The sequence below is a fragment of the Cynara cardunculus genome (genome assembly GCF_001531365.2).
Source record: "Cynara cardunculus var. scolymus isolate 2C chromosome LG 17, CcrdV1, whole genome shotgun sequence".
Classification (NCBI taxonomy): Eukaryota; Viridiplantae; Streptophyta; class Magnoliopsida; order Asterales; family Asteraceae; genus Cynara; species Cynara cardunculus.
In genome coordinates, this window is record NC_037544.1 from 32,401,457 (window position 1) to 32,413,234 (window position 11,778).

At 34.9% G+C, this 11,778-nt stretch overlaps 1 protein-coding gene across 3 annotated transcripts; it reads left to right on the forward strand.

Annotated features, from left to right (window-relative positions):
- Positions 1–415: 415 nt before the first annotated feature.
- LOC112500890 (transcription factor btd) lies at positions 416–8,703 on the forward strand. 3 transcript variants are annotated; one of them, XR_003067391.1, is made up of 3 exons: positions 416–740; positions 3,985–4,064; positions 8,466–8,535. XR_003067391.1 is itself a non-coding variant. In XM_025104499.1 (2 exons), the coding sequence occupies exons 1-2, from the start codon at positions 6,329–6,331 to the stop codon at positions 8,512–8,514; spliced, it is 1,116 nt and encodes a 371-aa protein (XP_024960267.1). In that variant the 5' UTR covers positions 6,150–6,328; the 3' UTR covers positions 8,515–8,703. The 3 variants fall into 3 exon arrangements, 1 of the variants encoding a protein (XP_024960267.1); XR_003067390.1 differs by lacking the exon at positions 8,466–8,535 and adding an exon at positions 5,361–5,552; XM_025104499.1 differs by lacking the exons at positions 416–740; positions 3,985–4,064 and adding an exon at positions 6,150–7,395 and having other exon boundaries at positions 8,466–8,703.
- Positions 8,704–11,778: the final 3,075 nt, after the last annotated feature.

Consider the following 11,778-nt stretch of genomic DNA (forward strand, 5'->3'; position numbering starts at 1 on the left):
CTATCTATTACTTTTCTGAATACACTCATAAACATCAAAACTTAGGGGCTGTTTACTAAATGCTTACTCGGGTAAACGCTTATCAAGTCACATTCTCTTAGCAGATGAATATGACAAAGATCAAGAATCTTACCTGGTAAGAGCGAAGTCACGGACCAAGAGTCTTACCCGGTAAGTGATCACGACGACTCTTACCATGGTCAACGCTTACCGGGTAAATTGTTACATACGATGTCATTTTGATAAACTAAAATCTTGCCCGATAAATAAGATATAAAGTGAATTTTACCGTTAAACGTTTACCGGGTAAGTGTTTAGATAAACGGTTCCTAATTTTTGGGATATCAATTATCTAGTTTACTGAATGGGGTGATGTTGGGTCGGCCTGTTTTTCTTCTTTTGGGTCGGAGGGGTCCGCAAGCAGGCATCCTCTTCTCTCTCTCAGGTGTTAAGATCAGACGACCATCCAATGATCTGATCCTATTTCTTCTGCTTTCCCCCAACTTTTTGCAACTTGACTTCATCTCACAAGATTGCAGGTCCTTTAAATTTCAATTTTTAATTCATGATATTGCTTTGTTACATCACCCATTGTGTGAATGGAATCTAAAAGACGAAGGAGAGAGAATTTCAGTGAGCGAAAAAGAGAAAAAATAGAGGGATTTCTGATTGGTGGAATGGGGTTTTCTGAATTCAGAGAGAAGCCATTGCAATTTTGATGTTTATCCACTCTCTCGAAGGTCTTTTTCTATTTCAAAATACAACCCTTTTTTATTTTATTGTTTTATCATTCAAGATGCTGACCCATGTATTTGTTTACTTTTTTTTATCTGATTTCTGTCGCGTTTACGTGATCACATGTGAATATGATAATAACCATCCACTCACATCTCTTTTTTATCTCCTCCTGATATAAATTATATTCATGAATTGTAGAAACAACTTATTGTAATAATATATGTTACCGATTTAGGGAATTGAAATTTGGGTATTTTTCTCTTACATTCATCATATACTAACGATTAAATCACATGTGTGTATGTGATTTTAGTTTGGCACACGTATTTTCAACTGTAGTGCACACCAAGTGTTTGTTTCTTTAAATTTATATCCAACCTATAGTTCTCCACGTGTTTGTATCCTTCTTCAAAAATATGTGGTTCTCTACGATCCCTTTTGAGGAAATCTTTATGGATTTTGGAGAAAAGTTGATAACTTCTTTGAAGGATATGTTTTCTTAACTTTTGGTGTAGTGATGCCAAACTTTCATGACAATATAATGTGTCTAGATCTTTTTTCCTTTTTTTTGTTTTTAAAATAAAAAAGAGATCTTCCTATTTGAACCCTTGATTTGCACAAAATTAACCAACAAATACATGTTCCAATTTTTAAAAATGCCTGCAAGATTATGATTTTTCGGGTTCTTTTGGAAGTGTGTAAAAGTTTCCAATAGGAATTTAATGTAAAAGGCCATTGAAAAGGTTGGAAAGGGAAGTCTTTGTACACAAATCTTTTTTCTTGCAATTTTCACAAAGACTGTCCCTGTTCCTGTTAATCATACTCACCTTTCTACCACAAATGAAAAAAGAGAGATGTTATTTATGCATATCATGTAAGGTCAAACATCTTGCATGAACACATCAATTTATCATAAAGGAACATTTAAGAGTTTGGATATATATCACAAAGTTTCATCACATTTATAATAATTCAGGCCTGAAGATAACCATGCAGTTTTGAATGCTCTCAGTTTTTGGTTTTGTTGCGTTCCTATCTTGCATAACAACTTGTTCTGCAAAAATGCATATTGTTTGCATAACACCTTTTCTTTTCCTTGGTTTATCAAAAAACATATTGTTTATGAAATGATTTTTTTTTTGGAGTTGTTATCTACTATGTTCGTGGAGAGTACCCTGAGAGCGTATTTATGACTACAGATGTTTGAAAACCAAATTGCATGGGTAGAGTAAGCAGTAGGAACACTTGCTGGATTCATTTTAACTTATATGGCATTTTGTTTGACTAAAAACATGCTCTATGGTAGGAGTTGCTTGTGTATTTTGTGTTGGATTCATTCCCTGGTTCATCATATTGTTCGTTACCTACCCATACCAACCCTCCCTTTATACCATCTTCGAGTTCAGGCATAAAGAATGGATCAAGACAAAGGATCAGAACTAGGATAAATTGGTTCATTATCATATAGACTTTATCATTAAACCAGACCAAACCAAACAAACCCAATATGTCAAACCCGAGGCCGAGGGTGGGGTCTAATAGGGGTAAAGATGTATACATATCTGATCTCTACCCAAAGAGAATAACAACATATAGACTCAATTATCATTAATTTTAATCTCCAAATTAGTTATTATTATTTATTGGGTAATGGAAGTTTGTCTTTTTCTTTAATTTTGCTATTTTTTAGTGGCAGAAAACAAAAAATGTAATTGCAGATTGAATATTGAATGACAGATTTAACTAGAGTTTCAGTAACGAAGTAGTAAATAATATTTCTAAAAAGCAACACAGATAATCAGCAGGAAGGTAATGGATAATATGGTTTTCTAGGTCTTTTGATGTGCAACTAGCCAATTATGTGTAGTCTGCCACTCCAAAGAAGAATATCATATTTATGAAGTGATAAAATAATACGACTAAAAGATAGGTACTTTTCAGATTCCTATTATATTCAGTAGGGCAATCGATTTTTACTTACAGCCCGACATGCATAGATGCATACAAAGAACATGTTTGAACAGCCTATAAATATGGGTTTTTTGCTATACATATGGATATGTATGCTCATATGTACATTAACCAGCACATGAATTCATATATCTACTGCAATTCTTTTATCATTATTTTTTTTGGAGCAAAATTAAAAAAAGTGATCGCTATACATTCATGATTTTTTTCACTAGCTTAACAAAAATATTTTATTGTTGCATGCTTAGATTTTCACAACCGTATCAATAACAATGGTTCCGTATAATTGCATTCAGATTAAGAAACTAAATTAAAAGATGAGGGAAATTATTTTTAGACGATAAATTGAAGGGAAGTCATAACTTCTGAACTAAAGCATGGACCACCAACTACTTGGTACTTTAGATTTGTGAGATCTCACCTCAATTGATTAGGAAAGATTTAATTGAAATGATTGTGCAAATTTAAGTATAACCAAACACATCCGGTATATCCCACACTATGTAGATCTTTGGTGGAGCAGGGGGGTGGGGGGAATGTATGCAGAGCTTGCGTCTATCCCAAAGGGTAGAGAAGTTGTTCCTGGAAAGACCCAGGTTTGCAAAACAAAGATCCTTTTTGGGGGGGGGGGGGGAGATTGTAGGTGGACCTTGCTTCTACCAAAGGGTAGAGACACTGTTTTCTTGAAGACCCCTGGCTTGCAAAAACAAATATACAAAGAGATGAGTGAGAAAAGTAATATATAATAAGAGAAGTAACATAAAAACATAAGTGTGTGAGCAAAAACGCAACAACAAAAAAGGAAGCAGGAACACACGAGAGACATAGGATAAAACAAACAGGATGAAAAACAAAGACTAATATACAGCAAGAGCAGGAAAAACTAAGACTCGCATAAATGAGACATGGACAGTAGGAAAGACTGAAACAACTTACAAAAATAAATAGGAACATAGCTCCAATAAAAGGAACCCAAGGCCCATATTCTTCTCCAATTTGAGTTTTACTCACATCTCGAAGGCAAACCCATGGAAATACCCCTTTATGAAAGAAAAAAGACACTACGTAACTCTATTGCGCTATCTATACAAGTATGTGATTGATAAAGGCTTTTCTTGCGGTATAAAAGTGGGAAGACCATAAAAGTCGATGATCTATTATATCTATTTTTCCCTCTATGTGGTCATCATTTCCTAAATCCCAACTGGTCTTGATTTAGTTTATTTTTGAAGTAGGTCTTCATTTAGTGTGATTTATTGTTGTTTCTGGTTGCAGCCTTGCTTTTTAGATATAAAGTTGTGTGATGATCCATGATGTAGCAGAGTTTGTTTTTCACTTTTTGAGGATCAATGATGGTATGTTTCTGGATGCCTACTCTAATTTCTTGAAGAAATCCCAAATTCAATAGAATTTTCTTATAAATATACTTGTGAACAGATGATATTACCTTTGCCTCTTAAAGGTGAAAATTGGTGGTAATATTCTTATTCACTCTCTTTCTTCTTTTCTAAATTATTACCATGCTTATGGACTAAACACCGCCAAATGATTCAGTAGCCATGCTTCTATCGCTCTCTATGTTGTGGGAAAATTGAATTAGAAAACTGTGGCAAGAAAAAGAAGTCATGTTAGGTGGAGAGAGAGTGTGTGAAATGATGGTATGGAGCGATTGTGTCTTTAATAGGCTAGTTGTGTCCTTTGAAAGATGTCCAAGTTCTCTGTTTTAACTTGAGGTACTAATTATATTGGTCAATTATTAACAGAAAATTTGGACTTATGCATTCTCATATACAGATATGCATACAAATTGCGTATGTACACATGTATTCACACACTTGCACACATGTATTTACAGATATAGAAATGTCACAATGACACTGGAGGTTTCCTGTCAGTTTCCATTGCCTTCTGCTGACGTTTTAGAGAATGGTCCCATTATACAAGATACTCAGTTTCGAATTTTGATGGAAAAAATTTAGCACATTCCAAATACAAAATTTGTATAAATTTGTTACTGATTCTTAAATAAATTTGTTACTAATCCTGGAGTTCCGTCGAAATTGCAATGTTTAACTTGGACATAGACACGTAGATTGAGAGAAATCTTTGACTATTAACCAAATGTCTAAAATAAATAAAGAGAAAATAAGATATTCCTGATACAAATTAATATCGTCAATCTCTGTCATGATGAATATGGACAAGTAACTTTAGTTGAAAAAACTTCAAGAAAGCAAGGGATTGTTGCAGTTTTTATTGGACATCTTAAAAAGAAAATTGTTGCCCTTCTCATGAAGTAAACCAAACACACCCAGTATGTCCTATTTGGAAGTAGGATTTAGGCGTGGGATGTAAACAAACATGTCCTATGATGAATTGAATTGTTTGATCATCCCCTTTGTTTTTACAGGATACAATATCTTGAAATGAAAATTGATTTTGCTTTGAGTTTGAACCAAATAGAGTGGCTATAGAAGTCAACTATGTGCATCGGTAGTAATACATAGATACGGTCCATAGTGCCGGTTAGTTTGACTTATATTTAGCAGCATCTTTTTAGTATTATATTTACTATTTTAGGTGAAGTAGTTTCTCTTTGATGTTGTTACAAAGCTGAAAAAAGCAATTTGTTATGATCTTATACCACACAGCGACTTGCATCTTTAAAAGATGGCGATGGCATCAGACTTGTGTGTTTTTAAGCATCTTGGGTGACTCTACGGCTGTTTGCTGATATGAGTAAAACGTTTCCCATCATCAATTTTTCTTGGACAAATTTGCTGATATAAGTGAGGAAATCTTTTGGTATGGTGCCAAACTCAGCAAGTATATTATATTAGGCAAAACTGGTTACAATAAAATCAAGACAACTTTTCTATTAGATTATTGTTCTTTTATTCAGTTTTTGTCATAGTTTTTTCTTCTTTTTTATAGTTTGCTGTTTCTTCTCTGTTGGCAATAATATTGGAAGAGATTGATTAAAATAATTTCTGAATGATTGAAAGTCTAAATAGTTTCTTGCTCATTATATGTCAAGTGGGAAATTATACGAATCATACACCCATGTATCATTAGAGCATGGTAACACAAGAAATACAACGTACATACATACATATGCATATACATATAAACATATGTACATACATATCTATGTCTGCAGTCTTCTAGCACAGGATGGCGATTCCTATGCTGGAAACTTTATCCGGCATGCGTTTTCACTTTCGACGTTCCCACATGTCGAGTATGTTATATATGGAGGGATTCCTTGTATGTGTATATGTGTGCGTGTCAATAATTGTAAATACAATTGGAAAAAAGGGCAATGTTAGTTTGATTGAAGGGGAAGATGCAAGAACTTAGTTGTTTGCCAAAATAGGAAAAAATCCAAAATTTATTAGTTTTAAATTGGAGAATATAATATAATAAACAAAAAAGGGTAGACTGCTAGCCAGCTATTTATATCATTCATGAGACCCTGCGGATCTGTGTATGCCTTGCTTTTGCTTTCATAAAAGGGAAACTGAAGTTCATTCAATCAAACCCCTTTTCTTTGCATTGCACCACTTCCCATTTTCTCAAGGATTCTTCCTAGAAACAGGTGACATAGATAGATAGGTAGATGAGGGGTAGATTATCTTCAAAACTATCAATGGAAACAGATAAAGTTGATGAGGCTAAACAAGATCCCCGCCTCTCTGGTGCTTATATCCGTACCCTTGTGAAACACTTAACGGCCAAAGATCCGTTAGATGGTGATGGTGGAATTACCAAAAATCTAAATGAAAATGAGGAACATCAAAAGCGACCAACACAACCACCTCAACACAAGAAACAAGTTAGGAGACGACTTCACACCAATAGGCCTTATCAAGAAAGGCTTCTGAATATGGCTGAGGCGAGGAGAGAGATTGTCACTGCTCTTAAGTTTCATAGAGCTTCCATGAAACAACAACAACAAGAAGAAGCAGCCAACAATCTTGACCTTCAATCGGAGCAATCTCCATCTTTAGGACAAGAAAAGAAGACAAAGTCCAGGAGAATTCTTGGCCTTTATCCTTCCACCACCGCCACCGCCACCAATTCGTATTCGAGTTTATCTTCTCCTCCCCCAGTTCCTTGCTATTGGCCTATTTCAACAATTGTCCCACCTCCACCACCATCTTATCATGACAATCTTAATTTTGTTCTCCCTAGTCAAACCTTGGGGTTGAATCTTAATTTTCAGAATTTTAGCAACTTAGATACCCATCTTTATCACAAACCAATGTCAATGTACTCCTCATCACCTGTTTCCTCCACCCCATCAACTTCCTCTTCGGCACCTGTCTCTGCTGCCGCCGAGGAACTGGTGGTGGGAAAACCGAAGGAGACTGTGTCCAATTCTTCAGGTGGAGGTGGGCTACATCATCATGCCATGGATGATGAGGAGATGGAGGAGATTAGATCATTAGGAGAGCAGCACCAGATGGAATGGAATGATACCATCAATTTGGTGACATCAGCTCGGTGGAGCAATTTCTTGAAAACCATGGAAATTGAAGCAGAGGAAGGGGATGAGTACGATGGATTTGATCAAGTGATGGAATTCCCAGATTGGCTGATGAATGCAAATGAGAGCTCTTGTCTAGAACAACAGTTTGATGATCATTTCTCTGATGCATACTTGCAAGATCCTGCTTTGCCTTGGTAAGATGGTTCTCAAGTTATTTTTCTGATTCTTTCATTCCATATATAATATTTTCAAAAAATAAACTATTAAATTTGCAAGTTTTAGGAAATGGGAAATGTTTTATGTTCCTAGATATCTGCTCCGTACAACAGTAATGTTAGTCCTTTTTATGGCCAGAAGGTCATGTGGTTGTGTCAAGAAACAACCCTTTTTTGGCACGACAAATCTTTCCTTCAAATCTCACAAAGCCAAGGAGCTTTGGTGCACAAAAGTGGGTTCTGATAGTTTTAAAATTGTGGTTGCTGCTGTTACTGTTGTTTTAGCAAAGACTATAGCCATCTCTGAATAGTTGCAGTGTGAGACTTTAAAACCATGGCAGTGAGACCACACAGCCAGGTCCCCCACCTCCATGTCTCTAAATGTCTTTTTTTCTTTTCACACAGGCCTTTAAGAATTATTCCTGGATAAGAAAAATTGCAACAATTTTCATATTAATCCGGGCTACAAATTCTACCATGAGTAAATGGTATTTTTAAATTTTGACCAATAATCAAGTGCTCATGTGACCAATAAATGCATATATGCACATACATCCATATACATATATAGTTATGAGTCTAAGAGAGAACACTAAAAAAAACAAGGAAACCCTTCCAAAGCATTCATCTATTTTAATCCAACGGTTGTAAATGATAGTTACGGTTATATTTTGCCAAACCCAAATCCAAGATTTTACAAATCCAAACTATCTACTCTTAGGATTCTCTCCTGAACCTCTTACACATACACATACATATATACGGAGGTTGAAACAAGAACAAAGTTCAAATAAGAAAACACAATAACACCTATTTCACATGTGATATGAGTGTTTTACATATTTTCTTATTTTGACTTTGTTCTCGTTTGAATCCAGTTACATGAATTTGTGTATGATGAAATGTTATAAATTTGATGATATTGAGTGACTAATACTTGTATGTTGCTTATTTTGTTCCTTCATAGGTTTATCTTTTTGTTGGAATATGATTATTTTTTAGAAAGTAATAATTGTGGTTAATTCTGATATTGAATTTGAAAACTGCAGCATGGACATAGGTGAAATTGAAGGAATGGATGGGGAGTGGCTAGCCTGAGAAACAAAATTGATTGTTTTTTGAGAAATCAATTTGTGGCTGCATTTCTTTTTGCAATTTTGGTTTTTTTTTTTTTTGTTTAAATATTTTGTGCTACTCTTATTTTTGTATGTAACAATGCTTGCAAGTAATATGCCATATGAGAAGAAGAAATAAAGCAAAAACTATAGGGAGGTATGAATTCAATGCTTACTTACCCTTTTCAAAGATTCCTCTATGTTTGGAAAAAGGTCCGGAATGTTGTTATCGTACGGGTTCCACGATCGTTATAGAGGAGGTTAAACTGAAGAAATTTGATCTCTTTTTATGCATGCTAAGGCGACTTTGATGTTTAGAATAGGAAGATGCTATCGACTTTGTAATCATAGATTGAAAAATCTGTGAGCAATTTCCGATGACACCACCAACTGCCCATCCTACCTCTTCGAGGTTCTTAGACAGCCCGTTTGTCTCAGTAGAGTTTTTCAGTGGCATGTTTCAGTCCTCTTCCCCATTACCTAGAAAAGTGAGCCACCGGTTCAAGATCTTTATCATACTTCTTTGTCTTCCAAAGAAAGAAAATTGGATCATTAAAAAAACCCACCAACCGCCTTTCAATTCTCCGTTTATGATAGAAACCATATCAAACCCAAATAAAAGATAAAACAAAACCAAATGAGCGGATGTATTTTAAGTGTATGTGTGTGTGAGATAATCGTAGGTGGTTTTATGTTTTTATTCATCGGAGATGCAGATTTTTGGTCATTTTCAATTAACAATATTAAATTTGTACGTATGTGTTTTACTTATGTCTATATGCTTTAAATGTGTGTTTATTGGAGGTGAGTTTTGTGTGTGTGCGCCCATGCACCCTTTACATGTGTTTTTTATGTTTTAAATGTGTTTATTGGAGGTAGTTTTTATGTGTATTTGTGTTTTTACCGTGTGTTCATTAGAAGTGGGTTTTGCGTGTATGTTTTTTGTGTGTGTTCATTGGAGGTGGGTTTTGTGTGTGTATGTTTAGTAGAGGTAGGTTTTGTGTTTTTATATGTTATATGATGCCTCCATGTTTTACATAGCTAATCACACATAAAAACTACCTTCAATATGGTGGCAAGCACAAACCTTAAGTCTTGCACGCCATATCAAGGACGCGGTATTTTCAAGGCGTGACATAAGATGAAAATTTTATATATGTCATATATGTTTTCTATTTGTTATTCGATAATATAATTATACTAAAAAATTTACGTTCATATTTGAAGAAGAAAAATCATATTTATTAACTAGTATTAAATAAAAAGTTTGTAATCAATTATTGAAAATAGAACTTGGAAGGGTTTTCAAACTTTCTTTTATAAATCCACGAAACTATGAGTGATGTGATTATGTAAGTTTGTAGAAATATGAAATCTAAAGTTAAAAGTGGAAAAGCACAAAAGTCAGCAAAAATTAAGAAAATTAAATTGAAAAAGAAATAAAAATAAGTAAAAAATATTTTTTTTGGAAAAATTCACGCCATGCAGAAAACACGTACAATAGTGAGCCAGACCTTACACAAATGCTACATGCCCTTATCGTAACGACGGAGACATGTCTTATGCCATAGCGTACCTTGTTGAACACGAATACATATATACATATACATATACATATACATATATATACATATACATATATATATATATATACACACACACACACACACATACACACACACACATACACATACACACACACACACACATATATATATATATAGGTTATTTTGAGGAGTGATAAATATTTGAGAAGTAAAGAAGTGATCATAGCCTTTCATATGGTCAAAGATCGGATTTAACTGGTTAAGAATTACGGTATTGAGTGGTTAGAATTTGCGATTATGCAAAAAATAAAGGGGGTAGTTGTAACGCCCCAAATACCACATTTGCATAGAACACATATTCATTACATAGAAACATGGATTACATCAAAAGGTCTCACTAGTACAAGGATTACTATATGTACAAAATTGACATATAAAAATTTCCAAAACAAATCATGTACTACTGCATGTAATATAACATGCATCTTTAAAAGCAGACAATAGATTTAGGAAAATAATCACATTTTCCCTTTTACATCACCGGACCCAGCTATTCCTGCATTGCATAATTTAAAACAGAAAATGAGGGTTAGACCATATGGGTCTAGTGAGGTTCCCTTCTATGAAATGCAGGGTGAAGATCACCAAAACATTTATTTCAAATCATTCATCGCATGAAGCAAAACTGAAAACATACAGCTTCGGTCCATCGGGCCTCTGGTTTCAAACAACACTTAGAAATATTTCGACAACCAGGACCAGAGCCCCTCTGGTCTCTCTTCCAGAGCTTCTGCTCTTCANCTTCACGACCAGAGCCGCTGGTTTCACTAACCAGACTTGAAATATAATTCAACATTCAGGACCAGAGCCCCTCTGGTCTCTCTTCCAGAGCTTCTTGTCTTCATGACCAGAGCCTCTGGTTTCAAATCATACTTAAAATATATTTCAACACAGGACCAAAGCCCCTCTGGTCTCTCTACCAGAGCTTCTGGTCTTCATGACCAGAGCCTCTGGTTGTACTAACCAGCACCTCTGACTCATATACATGATCTTTAGATAAACCTTCAACCAATAAGATAGCCTTTTTCATAAAACGAGCAATTATAAGAAGTTCATGTTCGACCAGAGCCTCTGGTTGTACTAACCAGAGCTTCTGGTTCCAAAGACATGACCAACCAGAGCCCCTCTGGTTCAACGCTTAACCAGAGCTTCTCTGGTATGTTTTTCATAAAAAGACTAAGTATAAAACTTCTTTTCTTAAAACTTCAAAAGCATGATTTTGACATAGAAGCTCTTATCAAAAGATACAAAACCTTTAATCCAAATAAAACCTTTAGTAAAAACTTGCTCATCCTTTAAATCAACAACCAGAATCCTCTGGTCCAATGATGAGGACCAACCACAACCCCTCTGGTTCCTTACAAGGAACAACCAGAGCCCCTCTGATTCCTCATGAAAATAACCATTCTGTTTCAAAACACTTTTAACCAATACCAATGGCCATAAGCCAAGTTTTCCCTTTCTCAATAACATCAATATCATTATTTCTAATAAGAACAATATTTTTGAGTTCTCAAATCACAAAGAAGTAAGGACTCAAATCTCTTGTAGTCTTAAAAGACATAATAGCAAGAGCTATAATATTCACATACAAWTKTCACCCTTATATCCAAAGGTACACCTCTCCTTGATATGCCACC